General features: G+C 38.5%; 1 protein-coding gene across 3 annotated transcripts; it reads right to left on the bottom strand.

Annotated features, from left to right (window-relative positions):
- Positions 1-1,531: 1,531 nt before the first annotated feature.
- LOC110445154 lies at positions 1,532-15,126 on the bottom strand. 3 transcript variants are annotated; one of them, XM_021489593.1, is made up of 7 exons: positions 14,699-15,126; positions 8,627-8,786; positions 6,297-6,424; positions 5,941-6,026; positions 5,302-5,469; positions 3,298-3,345; positions 1,532-2,083 (listed from the first exon to the last, which is right to left on the bottom strand). In XM_021489593.1, exons 1-6 carry the CDS (start codon positions 14,755-14,757, stop codon positions 3,308-3,310), a joined length of 639 nt encoding a protein of 212 aa, XP_021345268.1. In that variant the 5' UTR covers positions 14,758-15,126; the 3' UTR covers positions 1,532-2,083; positions 3,298-3,307. The 3 variants fall into 3 exon arrangements, with proteins under 3 accessions (XP_021345268.1, XP_021345267.1, XP_021345269.1); XM_021489592.1 differs by lacking the exon at positions 3,298-3,345 and having other exon boundaries at positions 14,699-15,122; XM_021489594.1 differs by lacking the exons at positions 3,298-3,345; positions 14,699-15,126 and adding an exon at positions 9,799-9,955.
- Between the last annotated feature and the right edge of the window lie 3,021 nt (positions 15,127-18,147).

The following is an 18,147-nucleotide window of genomic DNA, read 5'->3' as shown; positions in this document are numbered from 1 at the left end:
ACTTTACTATAGTTTATATAGGGAAATCACATTTTGGACCAACATTTGTTTAATTTCCATTGGAAGTAATTCAATTTGGGTTAGCATTATCAGTATTAGGTAGCAGATTGATAGTATGTATAAATGTATAAATATATCAGGTGACCGTTAAAGCCCATGGGCCTCTTGTTGCTTCTAGTTGCTTAGCTCAAGATGTACAGGTATTCTCCAAGCTGTGTATGTGTGTTTGAGGTTTAACGTCCTCGCAACAGCCGGGGTCATATGAGGATGGGTGCCCAGGGAGACGCAACAGCCAGGGTCGTATGAGGACGGGTGTCTAGGGAGATACAACAGCCGGGGTCATATGAGGACGGGTGTCTAGGGAGATACAACAGCCGGGGTCATAATTATGAGGATGGGTGCCTAGGGAGACACAACAGCCCGGTCATATGAGTACGGGTGCCTAGGGAGACGCAACAGATGGGGTCATATTAGGACGGGTACCTAGGGAAACACAACAGCCGGGTCATATGAGGACGGGTGCCTAGGGAAACACAACGGCCAGGGTCATATGAGGACGGGTGCCTAGGGAGACACAACAGCCGGGTCATATGAGGACAGGAGCCTAGGGAGACACAACAGCCGGGGCATATGAGGACGGGGGCCTAGGGAGACACAACAGCCGGGGCATATGAGGACGGGGGCCTAGGGAGACACAACAGCCGGGTCATATGAGGACGGGTGCCTAGGGAGACAAACAGCCGGGGTCATATGAGGACGGGTGCCTAGGGAGACACAACAGCCGGGGTCATATGAGGACGGGTGCCTAGGGAAACACAACAGCCGGGGTCATATGAGAGCGGGTGCCTAGGGAGACACAACAGCCAGGGTCATATGAGGACGGGGGCCTAGGGAAACACAACAGCCGGGGTCATATGAGGACGGGTGCCTAGGGAGACACAACAGCTGGGTCATATGAGGACGGGTGCCTAGGTAGACACAACAGCCGGGTCATATGAGGATGGGTGCCTAGGGAGACACAACAGCCGGGTCATATGAGGACGGGTGCCTAGGGAGACACAACAGCCGGGGTCATATGAGGACAGGTGCCTAGGGAGACACAACAGCCGGGGTCATATGAGGACGGGTGCTTAGGGAAACACAACAGCCGGGTCATATGAGGACATGGCTGTTGTGTTTGGGAAATAAAGCCGGAAAGAGAAAGTAGATAGGAAACGAAAAGGTCCCTAGTGATGCAAGGGGCAGCAGATCAATTTTGGCACAGGCTCTGCATAAGTCGCTTCCTAAAGATACACATGCAGTGGGACACAGCAGGCATATTATTATTCTTGGTTCCTTCAGTGACAATTAAACAAGACAAGGAAGAAACTATCACCAATTCTAAGGGGGGGGGGGGGCACATTAGTCCATCTTGGATCATGTCGTTTGATGCAGCAGGCCTATGCTTCCTGCAAATCAGCACAGGTGTGTATGTATGTACAGACTGGATTACTGGTCAAGATATAAAGACAAAAGTAAACAATACGAAAAATAGCTAAGAAAGGACATTTATTACATATACTTTTTTTCCTATATGAAAGATGCATTAACATATGTATCACAGGACTCAACTGTATACAGTAAAAAAAAAATAACTTAATGTGAATACTGAAATATATTGAGCAAACTCTTGATAAAAGTAGCCAAAATAATACTTTACATAAATAAATATAACAATAAACATATAAAGTACTAATACTGATTGGAACGATTACAAAAGCGAACTGTACAGACCCCTTCTTCCTCTTCAATAATATAAGTCTCGACTGATGTAAGGAATTTACAAAACTCACTGTAGACGGTGAATCTATACTTGAAAGTTCATTCTTTGAGTGTACGAGAGCATGACATAAAATGTCTTCCGTACAGTTTCTTTCCATGGTTTATGCTGTTGTGATGACCGATAAAACGAATATAAAAATAGCAACAAGCGATGAGTAGGACGATGTGTGAGATGTGGTACGGAGGCTGCGTCATCACCTCATTACGCACCAGTTATTTTGTTCCAGCCCTTGTCTCGTTTCCAGACCGTACGCCGACGTGCCTGAAAGGGAAAATGGTGAAATCACTTTAATCACTTACATAAAATATCCTATTGGTTTGTTCTAAAGCATCACGGTAATTATTCATAAAAAATGCTCATGTTAGTGAACGCTCATCAAAATTTAAAAGTAACAGTTTTAAAAATGTTTAGAGTTTTAATCAATTAACCGGTTAAATCGAGTTCATATGGGAGCGTAGCGTGTATGAGGATATTTAATCAATTTATTTCAATATATTTAAAGTAGGTTGACGTTATTTTTAACTTAAAAAAAAAATCTAGTGTCTAGCGGACATAAACATCACCCCTCTTTTATTTTAACTGTGGTGCATGTTGTATTTTGTTTTAAGAGATTATAATGTATAACTGTAAATGGCAATACAAATATTTCATTAGTGTAATTAAAGATGTGAGCATGATTTTAATATAACCCAAAATGCGAACATCAAACAGCGTTCTTAATTGATTGGTCGTCAGTTCACTTTTAATACGTAAAATGGTTGCTGGATTGTGCACTGGACATTTCGTGGAGGTTAATACACAATCGTGGGGGTTAATGGGTTGTTAGATTGGCTGACAAAAAAATAACAAAAATTGTTAAAACTGTGCTCATCATGTGCAACTCGAGCAAAAGTAAATGCATGACATTTACATGAAAAATCTACGAGCATTCCATCAGTGACGGTGAAATGATGAGTCTGCTTATAGAACGCTAGGAAATGTGTCGATTTAAGTAGAAATAGAGTACACCGAACACTTAAGACTTTTACAGACCAGCAGTGTTGGGTTTCAACATTTTAAAGGCTAAAGGGGGGGGGGGGGGTTTTCCCCTATGTAACTTNATATACTGGACCGATCCGGAATGAAGTGTTACTGGGATTATTGAAACACCCGATCACTGCTTACGATACAAAGTGTTCGCAGTATTTTCAAATATTTCTAATATATTCAAGGGTTTTCAATTATTACACATTTCCAAGCGTTCTCTGTAATATAATGCTCGATTTACCAGTAAGATAATCCTCGGAAAAGGCGTTTAGCTACATATTATAAATCTAGTTCCTACGAACTTTTCTATTTTACTGAAGCGAATCGAGCTATATATTATATTCTTTCATCACAATTTCGTTCAAGCCAGAGTAAAAAAATACAAATGTAATATATATATAATGCGGGCAAAACCAATCTAAACGTAAATGCCGTTTTTGCCGTTATACCTGTACTCGTTCAATCTCTGATACCATCGGGGTCAAAGGCAGGCAAAACTATAGAGAAACAGGTTACTTTAATGGTACTCAAACAAACCCAATCACGTGGTATTAATTCTCATCAATATCGGTGGTGCAATTGAGTCATGAATTTTGTCAATGAATTGAATGAATGTAGACAATATATATAGATCTATATAGATTTAAGGAAAGTGTTTTTTTCAAGTTCATATAGCACAGCCCGTGAAAAGTTTTTGCGTGACGCTTCGATGACTGGTACGATATGAACCTGTATAGAACCAGAAAAGTGGATACCCACACTCGCAATGGAGCTATTTATGTAACCCAAGCTTGTACTTTAACATTAATATTGAACCTGTGCAATCTGACAGGCTGTCTACTCCGGACAGAAATGGTGACTCGGATGAAGTTTGACAGTTAACAAGACTTTGTTTAAATTTCCGAAATCACAATACAATACATTATTCCGGAGGCTGACCTGTATGATCTTATCCTTGAGGCTGACCTAAAGGATCTTATCCTGGAGGCTGACCTGTATTATATGATCTTATCCTGGAGATTGACCTATATGATCTTATCCCGTAGGCTGACCTAAAGGATCTTATCCTGGAGGCTGACCTATACGATCTTATCCTTGAGGCTGACCTGAAGGATCTTATCCTGGAGGCTGACCTGAAGGATCTTATCCTTGAGGCTGACCTGAAGGAGCTTATCATGGAGGCTGACCTATACGATCTTATTCTGAAGGCTGACCTGAAGGATTTTATCCTGGAGGCTGACCTGAAGGATCTTATCCTTGAGGCTGACCTGAAGGATCTTATCATGGAGGCTGACCTATACGATCTTATTCTGAAGGCTGACCTGAAGGATCTTATCCCGGAGGCAGACCTGAAGGATGATGGCTCATCATTTTCAACTCTAGTTTTGATATAAGTATGCAGACCTTCGACTAAAATAATAAATAATTTACGAAGGAAATTCAAGTTCTTCAGTAAATGTGTCATAAAAACACAATATATCAGTTGATTTTCAAGTCAAATTTGCATTCAACAAAAATAAATCACGGTGTGCATGCTTCCTTGGGATCAAAGTATATTTTCTCTTCCAAAATGGCACATGCATAAGTGCATAAGATCTTTACCTTTGGACAAGCAAAGCAAAAAATAAACACAAAACCAGTACAACAGGCTGTATTTTCAATGGAATATGTGGTGATAGTTTTCTTGTCTGCATTTATTAAGACATTTTCGAAATTCCATAGGTAACGCTTACTTACGCAAACCGCTGAATAATTCGAGAATGGTATCAATATCAATATCAGAAAGTTACTTTGGAAATGATGAGCCAGTATCCTTAACTTTAATATACTTAACTAACACACAACGACAGTAACAACAAAGCAGGTACCTACGTGCTACGGTACGCGATGTATTAGAGTACCATACAATATACGTAGTATATCAATCAATCAGTATAATGTCCAGATTATAAGTCATTCAAATACAAAATCATGCATGCTCATTATAATATAAAATTGATTTAAAACACAACACTATCCAGAGACACGAGTGTACAAATTACAGGCGACTGAATACAAGTTCATTTTTTGAATAGTCATTAGATATATAAAAAAACCAGATTGAACATTGAATAAGGCGACATTCTTTAATCTAAAGAAACTGTTGAATTAGAAACGGAAATAAAAAAAACTTTGTATGAAATTCCTGTTTAAGGGTTTGAAATTTTCGATATTTTTCTACCAAACTTAGACATCTACTTCCCAAACTTTACAACATTCAGTAAACACGTAGGTACACATTTTATGAAGGCATTTTTACAACTAAAATGTCATGGAAGGTGCTGAAAGCGTTTACACAATTTAAGGTAAACGTATGGTAGCTACATATCAAATAAGAACAGTTAATTAAAGGAAGAACGCACACTTCAATTAACTATAACCATGCGCTAGTAATTACTGACACGATTTATTACCATTTATTCTGTTGGACGCATTCTTCTCTCTGTGCATGCTTGTCATGCCACCACTTCCGATCCCATGCAGGCGCGCATTGGCGCCGTCGACCCTCGGGACCACGTTTTGCACCAAATGACCCCCGGGAACGATGTCCATATTTATTGTGTCTTCGTTTCGTCTTTGACCTAATACGGAATATATGACGTTAAGGTAGTTCAAATTATCATAAACGGTATATATATTAAGTGACTTCAACGCATTTGAAAATCTTTAATAAGTTTATTAAGAACTTTCCAACAAAAATTGCAAAAGGATAGCTGCTCTAATAAGGAAACTGAGTATAAGTGTATGAAACGACAATTCTTGGTAGAGATTGGCATCCTCACGGCGAAATTCAAGGGTCCCACTCTCGACACACAGAGACCGTAAGTGAGCTAACCGCTGGTATTTCTAGGATGATGGTCATATGACGTATTCGTACGGGTAGACTAATAGCAAAAATTAATAAATAAGTGTATATTTTTAAATATAGAAAGATAATCATTTTCGCGAAATGAATTATTCAATCTATTTACCAGGAACATCCTTTACTTAAAAGCGCCTGATATTCTTTTAGTAGCTGTCAAGAGCCTGTGATTTACTAAGTCAAAACATACCGTCGACGAAGACGATCCTGGCTCCTCCTGCCTGTAACACTTCCTTTACGTGACGCCAACTACCTCCGGCCCGACCCATACGTAGCCTGCAATGGAAAGGCAACAATTGTTTAGTAAAATGTTCACGGACCAAAATGCATTTCTTGTAACATTATGATAACAGCGCACCACCAAATCGCGTCATGTTCGATGGAGTATCGTTAATCCGCACTTCAATAACACTTCCCGAATATTCCTGAATTTTAAACAAATTCCCGATCTATCAAACTAGCAAATTGATTTGACTTGACTTCAACCTTTTTGATATAAATACATGTGCCGTTAACCAGGGCTCAGTATCTACGAATCAGTCGTACCTGGGGGGTCCAAAGTTTGGGTGACTTTTGTTTGGCCATTGTTTACTGATGGCACGAAACGCCTTGTGGAAATCATCGTAGCCTGCATCCTCGGCAAACCGCATGTGGGGCGGTGCTCCCTCCTCTATCTACAAAACACAGACAATAGGTGAGATACAGAGGTCAAGGTCAGTTAACCAGGGCGGTGCGCCCTCCTCTATCTACAACACACAGACAATAGGTGAAATACAGCGGTCAAGGTCAGTTAACCAGTGCGGTGCTCCCTCCTCTATCTACAACACACAGACAATAGGTGAGATACAGCGGTCAAGGTCAGTTAACCAGGGCGGTAATCTCTCTCCTTTATCTACAACACACAGACAATAGGTAAGATACAGCGGTCAAGGTCAGTTAACCTGTGCGGTGCTCCCTCCTCTATCTACAACACACAGACAATAGGTGAGATACAGCGGTCAAGGTCAGTTAACCAGGGCGGTAATCCCTCCTCTATCTACAACACACAGACAATAGTCGAGATACAGCGGTCAAGGTCAGTTAACCAGGGCGGTAATCCCTCCTTTATCTACAACACACAGACAAAAGGTGAGATACAGAGGTCAAGGTCAGTTAACCAGGACGGTGCTCCCTCCTCTATCTACAACACACAGACAATAGTTGAGATACAGCGGTCAAGGTCAGTTAACCAGGGCGGTGCTCCCTCCTCTATCTACAACGCACAGAAAAAAGGTGATATACAGAGGTCAAGGTCAAGGTCAGTTAACCAGGACGGTGCTCCCTCCTCTATCTAAAAAACATATGTAAAATACAGAGGTCAAGGTCAGTTAACAAGGGCGGTGCTCCTTCCTCTATCTACAACACACAGGCACTAGGTGATATACAGAGAGAGTTCAAGGTCAATTAATCTGGGCGGTAGTCATTTTATCTACAACACATGGCAATCTGGTCAAATACAGAGGTCAAGGTTAATAACTTAGTCGAATATCGTGTGTGGGGCGTTGCTCCCTCCTCTATATACAGCACACTGTGCAAATGTCAAATATACAGAGGTCGAGGTCAGTTATCTAGTAAAAAAAAACTGTGTGGGAGGCGGTACTCTCCCCTCTATCAGGATATTGGTCAAATGCATAGAGGTCAAGATCGGTTACAAGGCCACACCATAGTCTTGACAGACCAATCACACAATAAGGTTATACAGGGCAACACTTTATGTCATACAGTGGTTTACTGACCCATCGACACAATAACGTACGTCACATAGGGACACATGGTAGACTAAACGGCTCATCAACACATTGTAGTAACTGACACATCAATTCTACAGGGACCCTACATTAGTCGCATTAAACGATCATGAAGTGAGTTTACAGCAGGCGTATTATTTTCACAACCCAGCACATTTGTACATTCAATAGTATTTATATCAGTGAAGAACTTGTATTGTACAGAGGCGTGCGTAACTGATAATAATAACTCTAAAAGTACTTCGGCTCGATCACGGGTATTGTGGTTTTGATATGCTAGATCAGCAGATTTTTATACCGGGTTATACATTTTTGTGTTTCCCCTGACATTGACCAGGCCCTGACGGTTGCTTTGTGTATACCCGGGGTCTGCGTACACACCAGACCAAATGCTTTGTTGTGGGGAGGTGTCGGGTAGCCGACAATACCGACGGTTAGGGTATAGAATATACATTTGTGTGGCGTTTAAATATAACCACGTTATAACATCCTTTGTGTCAGTGAACCGTGTCAAAATCGAGTCACAGCGATCTATTTTTCATTCCGTCAACAGTTCCATGCACACGTTGTTGTCCCTTGATTGACAGGTTCTGATATTAATATCAACTGGTTCGGAGGGGGGGGGGGTAGTCTTTGTATATCCCATCGTTCTTATAAATTAAACAAACAAATAATCAAATACTCCTCTCCTCTAAAAGAGAAGAAAAAGGAAAGATCCACCAATTGGTGTCCGACCAAAAGGATAGGACCGCCTGTTTGACCTGTGTTGTGTTCAATTGTGTTGAAAAAACACGTGGTCGGGTGATGCAGTGGTAAGCGCATTCGCTACTCGCCCTTTGCCAAGACGGCCGGGATTCGATCTGATGTCAAACGTATCGGGTCGACTACCCGACCACGTAGTTTTCTCCGGTATTCCGATTTCTTTCCTCATTCCATTTTTTTTATTTATTTTTTGTTAATTGGTTTTACACATACTAAGTATGATATCAAAATGAAAAGTTGAACCGAAATGACCTCGCAGGGGTTTTAATTCCCTGTGATCCCCTTTGAAATGATCTCCATGTGACAACAATTTGGAGTGATACTTACAGCGGCGGCCTGTGCATAGCCCCGGGGAGACGACTGGTCCATGTAGGGGTTCTGTGAGCGCGCCACTTTCTTGCCATACACGGCACTTTGGATTTCCATGTCGGCACGTGTCCCTCTAGTGGGCTGGGCCATCCATTGCGACATTAGTGCATAGTTTGTCCTGAAAACGAGAAAACTAAAGTTTTAATGGAAAAACCTACAAAATGTATGTCTCATACGAAGATACTTGATATCACTTCCGAAAAAAACGTATAAGGTCTGAAATCCAACAATATTGTCTTAGATGAAGTTTGCCTTTGGGTGCTCTTCGAAAACATTGACTTGTAGCAACGATTTCTAGTACAGAAGAAGTTAACATCTTTTTTTATCTTTTTTTTTTTTAATTCCGCGATCTTTTGCTAGAATGTTCGCAACCGTATCTGCTTGTTTTTCTTTTACATGACATACAGAGCAAAATGTTATATGAGAACAGAAAACAGAATGTCTAATAACATTATACGGTACAGAGCTCACAGAAGTCGAAAACACATAGCGCAGGCGGAACAATACCCTTCCATAGATACAACGCCAAGAACGACCAAGAACGACAGAAGGACCGAAGTTATAATTCGGGACAGGGACTACCTTACGGTGGCCGATATACGTCCATGGTAAAGATGGGGCCCATGGTATAATATGGGCGGAAAGAAGTAAAATCGCATTTTACTGGATAGAACACACAACATAGATCTAGAGATGTCAATAACCTGCCATGTGTGCCAAGACTTTGCTCCGTTGCGACATGTTCATTTTTTTCTGGACTCAAAACTAAGTGATAACATATTATAGAATCAAAATAACACAACTAATATTGGTAATTTTATGGAAAAGTAAAACCTGGATTAACATTGATGGTCGATATTCCAGACCTGAAATTTAAGAGGTAGTTAAAATTGGCTTTGACAAATATACGACAATTCTCAAAGACAACAATGGTCCGAAAGTTTTGAAGATTATGTCAAAATTGAAAAAAAAGATGGAAAGCGTATAAATATTCTGTTAAAAAAAAGTGGTTCCCGTGAACATTATAGTACGGAAAACGGGTTTAGGTTCATTTTAACAAAGATAAGCGGATTTGGTAAAGGCCTACATGCATATTAAACGGATTGATTGTCTCTTTGTACGTTACCTACCTTCACAAACAATACAGTCGTACTCTGTATATTTTATCTCCCCCCCTATCCCCAGGTTGTATGAGTTATTTAGATGCGTGTCTTCTTGCAACAATTCGTCACGTCCCAAAACAAAGCAATCACTCAGCTACGCGACAATAGGGTGACGTCACAATCTAGAATCTCAGCAACTCGCGAGATTGGACGTGATGACACGTTATCTGATTGTTGGTATGCACGGCGTAGTTTGACGTGCCCTGCTTAATGAAGGGTCTGATATTTGTGTAAATTGATTGATTAGAGCTATATAACTTTGATTTAATTGTTCAGCGTTGCAATTGTCGTTTCATACAAAATTATCCACGCGGAAACCTCGCTTTTAAGACACTCTATTCAGGCACCACGCGGAACTAATCACATGCACAGGGACCTTAAAATTTGTTACAGCTATATTTGGACCTAATCTAAGGTGTTCAGAGTAATTTTACATGTTTAAGGGGTTTATATCGACTTTCGGTTGAAATGCCACCCAATGATTATAATAATTGTTTTAGGGGTTTAGATCGACTGTTGGTGAAATGCCACCCCCAATATTACTCTGAACACCTTGCTTTAGGTAAAAATATAGTTGGAACAAATTATCAGGTCCCTATGATCACATGAACTGATTTAAAAAAAAAAAGGTAACCTTATTCAATTTACAACATTTATGATACAAGCTACTGCAATCACTCTTGTTGGCCCGGATGTCAGCACACACCGTCACACGAGATCTTGATGTGGAATGAAACCGGAGTTACCGGAAGAAAGCCTACGTGATCGGGAATATATATTATTTCACGTCCGATCGGGGATTCGAACCCTGGCCTTCGTCTTGAAATGGCAAGTTCGCTATCCACTGCGTACTAGACAACTCAACTGATTGATATAACAGGGGTATGAGATATACATCTAATCCTTAATTTTCTAATTCCAGGCTATTTCGGACATCAAATACATTGCAAACTCGTCCTTGCTATCTATTATCCCAAACCAAGATGTAGCTCTTGATAATCTAACTGGAAACCGTCATATGCTTGTAATTCGAACGATCGACGGTAACATGTGTATTTCCCGTTACCACACGTTTTTATTCTTAACTATTTACTTTTTAAGTAGAGTTTCAAATTTCGAAACCTTGTTGTCTTTGCACAGCTGATCGCGGTCCTATACTAGTGGTGCTACTTTTGGATTATTCAACTTTTTTTTTTTTTTTAAATATTCCAACAAGCTGGACATAAGAGCACGATACTAATATGATAACAATGTAAGATTTATATTGGAACGTGGTACAAAAAATATAAGATAATACATTGGAACGTAGTACTGATATAATATTTATATAAGAACGTGGTACTGATATAATATTTATATAGGAACGTGGTACTGATATAATATTTATAAAGGAACGTGGTACTGATATAAGATTTATATAGGAACGTGGTACTGATATAATATTTATAAAGGAACGTGGTATTGATATAAGATTTATATAGGAACGTGGTACAAATATAAGATAATACATTGGAACTTGGTACTGATATAATATTTATATAGGAACGTGGTACTGATATAAGATTTATGTATGAACGTGGTACTTATGTAAGATGTATATAGGAACGTGGTACTGGTACTAATATCAGATTTACAGGAACGTGGTACCGATATATGATTTATATAGGAATGTGGTATTGATATAATATCTATATAGGAACGTGGTACTGATGTAAGATTTATATAGGAACGTGGTACTGGTATACTATTTTGATATGAACGTGGTACTAATATAATATTTATATAGGAACGTGGTACTGATATAATATTTATATTGAAACGTGGTACTGATATAATATTTATATAGAAACGTGGTACTGATATAAGATTTATATTGGAACGTGGTACTGATATATTATTTATATATGAACGTGGTAATGATATAATATTTATATAGGAACGTTGGGCTGATATTATATCTATATAGGAACTTCGTACTGATGTAAGCTTTATAAAGGAACGTGGTACTGATATTAAATTTATATAGGAACGTAATACTGATGTAAGATTTATATAGGAACGTGGTACTGATGTAAGATTAATGTACGAACGTGGTACTGATGTAAGATTAATATAGGAACGTAGTACTGATGTAAGATTTATTAATGAACGTGGTACTGATATAATATTTATACATGAACGTGGTACTAATATTAAATTTATATAGGAAAGTGGTACTGATGTAAGATGTATATTGGAACGTGGTACTGATAAAAGATTTGCACAGGAACGTGGAACTGATATAAGATTTACATAAGAACGTACGTCTGATATCAGATTTACAATGAGATGAGGTACAAGAATAAGATGTGTCGGGTGAACTTTGTTTAACCTACCACGATATAAAGCCCAGTTATACTACACATTGTCTCACTATTAATCGGCCACAGATCAGATTATAACTTGACATGACCTATACAGGTTTTAGTTAAGATTAACACTAAGTCGATACTGTCCCAAGGTTTATTTATATTAAGACCATATGGGACCCGGTTAGGCCAGTTAAACGATATCCCAGTTGTCGCAAATAATCAAAATAAAGTCAGTTGTCGTTTTTCTGTGTATCAACATGCTTTCCTTATATCGTGTTCTAAACGTTAATTGAACTCAATGTTTTATGGTGGTATGGTAATTCTGAAAATAATATTCATAACTTAGGAGTCAAAAGTCTATCAACAAATTGGCCAATGCGTTACAGTTTATTTGCCGTCATGGCCACAAAAAGACAGAACACAGGATACTCGTATAACGTACGGTCTGGCCAGTGGTAAAACCGAGTCCTGTAATGATTAACACTATAACCAATCAAACTCGTCCGGATGTAATTATACAGGGACGGGGAATAGACCTGGGGGTAGGTGATATTTGGTAGGGGGTCTGAGTAGGAGTTACGGACTATTGGGGGTCGGGTATAGCGGGTTGGTTCATCTGTATATGTAACAAGTAACTTTGGACAATATTATCAGATGGTAACACATGTACAGGGACTTGGGAACAAATTACAGGTGGTATGTTCGGCCCTATACTAATGTGTAGAGATTCATTAAAATATTGGATATTTTAGTAGTTTGGATCAACACTCGGTAAACACGCATTAACCACCATTAAGGATGGTTCAGATATAAACCACTAAAACGTCAAATATTATATTCACCCCCTACACATCAGGATAGTGCCACACATAGATAACGTACATTGTTCTCTGGCCCCTGTGACCGGTAGTACTAGTGTCCTTCCATAATGCCGTTAATGATTTCATTAGATTTCACACGGATAAGTCTACCTAGACGCCGTGCCATCCGGCCTATATTACAAGTAGCTATAGACACGGGTCAATGACAGGCACCCTGCACATACTAGCAACCTTACACGTATAGATACACAATTTGGCAAAAAAATTGCAGATTTAATAACGATTCACCTATCAGCGCCTTTGCTAGACCAAAAGTTTATCTGGACTCTTTAAAACAATCAAATTGAGGCATCCTAATTTAAAACATGTAGATAGTTGGCAGCATTGAAGTTTTATCTGCCAAAATTCTACCCCTGCATACTGAAGAAGTTGGCGTTTGTTTTGTGGACACCGAATAGTACACGATTGTTTGTTGAGAACCCGACTTCATTTTTCAGTATATAATGTAAATGGACGTACGTAGCAGTTCTAACAGTGATGTCCTTTTAGATAGATAACGCTATCGTGTCGTTAGTCTGTGCTTCCTTTCACTTTTATTATATCTCATAAACGCCAGGGGACTGCTCAAGGAACGCTTGTAAAAGGCAATACCGCTAGGTGTATCTTTAGGATTAGAAAAAGTCTACAGACAAACGGTCTAATCTCAAAGCATAAATTACTACCTACTTTCGCGGTACCTGTAATTGCAGTAGTGAACTCGCGATCATTCAAACCTTATTATTGTTCGAATTCTTGCTCGTGAATAAAGATCAAGTTTACACTTATGAATGACAACCAATCATATCGGAGCTCTATTGTATGTGTTTTGAAGGATATTTATTTTAAAAAAATATATACGAAATTGAGTTTACTGATCTACCGATCTAGGTAAGACTGTCTCTGAGGCTAGGGTTCTTAAATTTATTACACTATTGTGTATTCGTGATACCGTCCCCACGGTATAAGTACCGCGTCAGGCTAGCTGAATATGTCGGAGTTTTAATTCAATGTGTATCAATTATAAACACTTCATTAAGATGTGTGTATGGAACTTTAAAGTACGTTATATTCGTTAGTGTATAAAACTATGTGGAGTATTTTGACACGAACATCATGTAAATCAATCTTCACTAAAACCTTGATATACACTGTATATATAATGTCTGGCCAATAAGTCAATTTATATATATTACGTACCACTTGTACAACGCTCAATGTCAATGAATAATTTAATACACACGTATCGGGATTATAGCGTTATGATAAATGGGGGGCTTACAACAGCAACTATGGTATTTATTTGCGTACTCGGAGACATTCTAAAGCGTTATTTTACTAGTATTGATTTTTAAAATTAAAACGTACATTGACGTTATCGCTTGTAAAATTGTTTTCAGTGCAGTTTTGAAATATGGCGATCTTGGTTATTTATAAACCTACACAGGTAATCTTACCTGGATAGAACCTACATCAGCAGTAGCATTAATGAGACACAAGATAATATATTACCTGGATTGTTCTCACAAAGGTGTGCTATTGGTTGTAAGTATTATACTGGATAGATAATAAAAGGCAGGGGATAAATAATAAAACACTCTCGCTTCATATATAACATGTATGCATGTATATGTCAAGAAATTATAAAGGTCTACTTACCTGAAACGGTTGTCAGGACGGCTGGGTCTGTAGGTAAATTTCTTAAAATCCATCGACATTTTGGTTGAGTTTATAGTTCCCTTTTAGAGTTTATAAGACTAGATTTGATATTGCTGTTTTACAAGTGTCTGGCGTTATTTTCTGTTAAATAAACACTCAAATTGATATGTGTCATACTCCCGCGAGTGTCAGCTCCATATCTCAGATGTTTCCAGGTATTAGTTAATAATTGCAGGTTTGAAATTAATTAGCAGCACGTGGAAAGTGTCTAATATCGTTTTACATTGTTGTTACACCTGCCACTTTCTCCGTCAGACTTCCGAGACTACCCGAAATAAGTCCCTACCAACCAAAGGCAGTGTCCTCAGAAGCATTAACGACACTGGCAGATTGGGGGCGATAAGCAAACGTTTAATCGACTAAGCTGGCGTTATAAAGGTATATTATTGTGCTGGATCACAGGTATATATACCTCATATTGTACACCTATATATGTATATCACAGTCAACTTATTATACCGGAACAAAGGAGTGGACGGTCACATGTACACGTCTGGATCAACTCCTCCAGTCAGGCGCAAAATGTGACATACATAATACCTATAACTTATACAGGGGTATATTTTACGAACGGTATTCATGAAATCCAATATGGAATTATATAAAGAAGAAGAAGAAGAAGGTTAACTTTCAGTCACAAAGAATTAAACTTTATGAAAGAAAGATATGTACGTAGAGAGGGAAATGCGGTGCCAGACCGGGAATTCGAACCCGGGACCACAAATCTCTATTGACGCTCTAACGAATAGAGCGACCTGGTCGCCGACGATCGACCGAGTCCAGTTCCATTACAGAAAAATACAACCTGCATTAGCATGTTTAAAGTCTGTCTACGATGAGCCACATCTATAACTAAAATAAATAGATCGAAAACTAATAACTTAATGAGGATGACATTGTTCCACCATTGTTTATAATTAAATCAATATGTTATAGGTACGGGAAGTATCACGTGAAATTAATGATGACTGTAATATTTGAGTAGTTTTTCATCATGTAAAATTAATACACCATCAAAACCTTCGATATTAAATTAAGCGTATTCGAATGGTATCATGGCCATTTCGTGTCTATCTGAGGTGAGTCTGGCGTATCCGTTTCGTGTCTATCTGAGGTGAGTCTGGCGTATCCATTTGGTGTGGTGTACTTCCTTAAATGCTTCAACCATACAACATTTAGCCAACATTTCAAACTTTGTGTATACGGTAATATCTCCTTTGACTGTGGCTTTAAGTTAAATCATTACGACGTCAAGTAGATACTTGTATATATAAATGTGTGTCGTGATCCTTTGACAGTTGATTTTTATTATTATTTGAGGGTTCTGATGAATGTATTTCACTCTGAACCATTTAAGGTTTGTATAAATGGTATTGCTCAACGATCACCCCGCTAAATAAACATTAAGCTGTATGTTTGCCCGAGCAAATACCTTATAAAAGCGCAAACATTAGAAATTATTTATTTTCAATGACATCAGCATGCACCTGTAAAATTCTCCGTCGGCAAGCATACCGTCTTTTCCGCCCTAGCTTGTACATGTATTTTGTAACTTGCGTAAACTCTATCTCCGAAATAGTTATGATAGGTACTAGGAGTGTAGCGGTTTTCTTGTTCTTGATTAATTTCGTTTTCAAACGTCATTCTATAATTTTTGTGCACTTCCCAAAGTTTTCACTTTATCGTAAGTTACTTTAAGGAGACTGGTTCAAGAAACGATGACGTTTTTGGCTTGATACTAGCTATAAACTAGGTTTAATTTATTCCAACATGTTGTAAAGATGTCTTAATTTCAGGTTGAATTGAAATGAGTTGTATTTAAACAAGTCTTCATAAGATCCGATGTTGAAGTAGGTAGGGCGCAACCGTTTCTTCAAGTACAAATCAAGCAAAACACATTCCACGGTCTTCTTGTAAGGGCGACGATGGTTCCAGTTTGCGCAGAAAGTTTCCAACATATTTTGCATGTTATGGGTAGCATTAAGAACACACTGTATGTTATAGTTAGCATTAAGAACACACTGTATGGTATGGTTAGCATTAAGAACACATTGTTTTATAGCTAGCATTAAGAACACACTGAATGTTATAGCTAGCGTTAAGAACACACTGTATGTTATGGGTAGCATTTAGAACACATTGTATGCTATGGGTAACATTAAGAACACACTGTATGTTATAGCTAGCATTAAGAACACACTGTATGTTATAGCTAGCGTTAAGAACACACTGTATGTTATGGTTAGCATTAAGAACACATTGTTTTATAGCTAGCATTAAGAACACACTGTAAGTTATGGGTAGCATTTAGAACACATTGTATGCTATGGGTAACATTAAGAACACACTGTATGTTATGGGTAGCATTAAGAACACACTGTAAGTTATGGGTAGCATTTAGAACACATTGTATGCTATGGGTAGCATTTAGAACACACCGTATGTTATGGGTAGTATTTAAAACACATTGTATGTTATGCATTGAGAACACACTGTTTGTTATGGGTAGCATTTAGAACACACCGTATGTTATGGGTAGCATTTAGAACACACCGTATGTTATGGTTAGTATTTAAAACACATTGTATGTTATGCATTGAGAACACGCTGTATGTTATGGTTAGCATTAAGACCACACTGTATGTTATGGTTAGCATTTAGAACACACTGTATGTTATGGTTAGAATGAGGAACACACTGTATGTTATCGTTAGCATTAAGAACACACTGTATGTTATGGCTAGCATTAAGAACACACTGTATGACTGTATGTTACGGGTAGCATTTAGAACACATTGAATGTTATGCATTGAGAACACACTGTTTGTTATGGGTAGCATTAAGAACACACTGTATGTTATGGTTAGCATTAAGAACACACTGTTTGTTATGGGTAGCATTAAGAACACACTGTATGTTACGGGTAGCATTTAGAACACATTGTATGTTATGCATTGAGAACACACTGTATGTTATGGTTAGCATTAAGAACACACTGTATGTTATGGGTAGCATTTAGAACACATTGTATGCTATGGGTAGCATTAAGAACACATTGAATGTTATGGTTAGCATTAAGAACACACTGTATGTTATGGTTAGCATCAAGAACACATTGTATGTTATGGGTAGCATTTAGAACACACTGTATGTTATGGTTAGCATTAAGAGCACACTGTATGTTTTGGGTAGCGTTAAGAACACACTGTATGGTATGGTTAGCATTAAGAACACACTGTATGTTATGGATAGCATTAAGAACACACTGTATGTTATGGTTAGCATTAAGAACGCACTGTATGTTATGGTTAGCATTAAGAACACACTGTATGTTATGGGTAGCATTAAGAACACATTGTATGTTATGGTTAGTATTTAGAACACACTGT

This window comes from Mizuhopecten yessoensis, unplaced genomic scaffold (genome assembly GCF_002113885.1).
Source record: "Mizuhopecten yessoensis strain PY_sf001 unplaced genomic scaffold, ASM211388v2 scaffold2091, whole genome shotgun sequence".
Lineage (NCBI taxonomy): Eukaryota > Metazoa > Mollusca > Bivalvia > Pectinida > Pectinidae > Mizuhopecten > Mizuhopecten yessoensis.
This window is presented reverse-complemented; position numbering and strand designations above follow the sequence as displayed.

What these genes read in the sequence shown, in the direction of transcription:
- LOC110445154 (XM_021489592.1), bottom strand. Translation starts at nt 14,757, where the DNA reads ATGTCGATGGATTTTAAGAAATTTACCTACAGACCCAGCCGTCCTGAC. An exon ending in CAGGATCGTCTTCGTCGACG is followed by an intron (nt 5,470 to 5,940) that starts GTATGTTTTGAC and finishes ATTCCGTATTAG; the next exon opens with GTCAAAGACGAAACGAAGAC. An exon ending in TGCGTCCAACAGAATAAATG is followed by an intron (nt 2,084 to 5,301) that starts GTAATAAATCGT and finishes TTTCCCTTTCAG; the next exon opens with GCACGTCGGCGTACGGTCTG.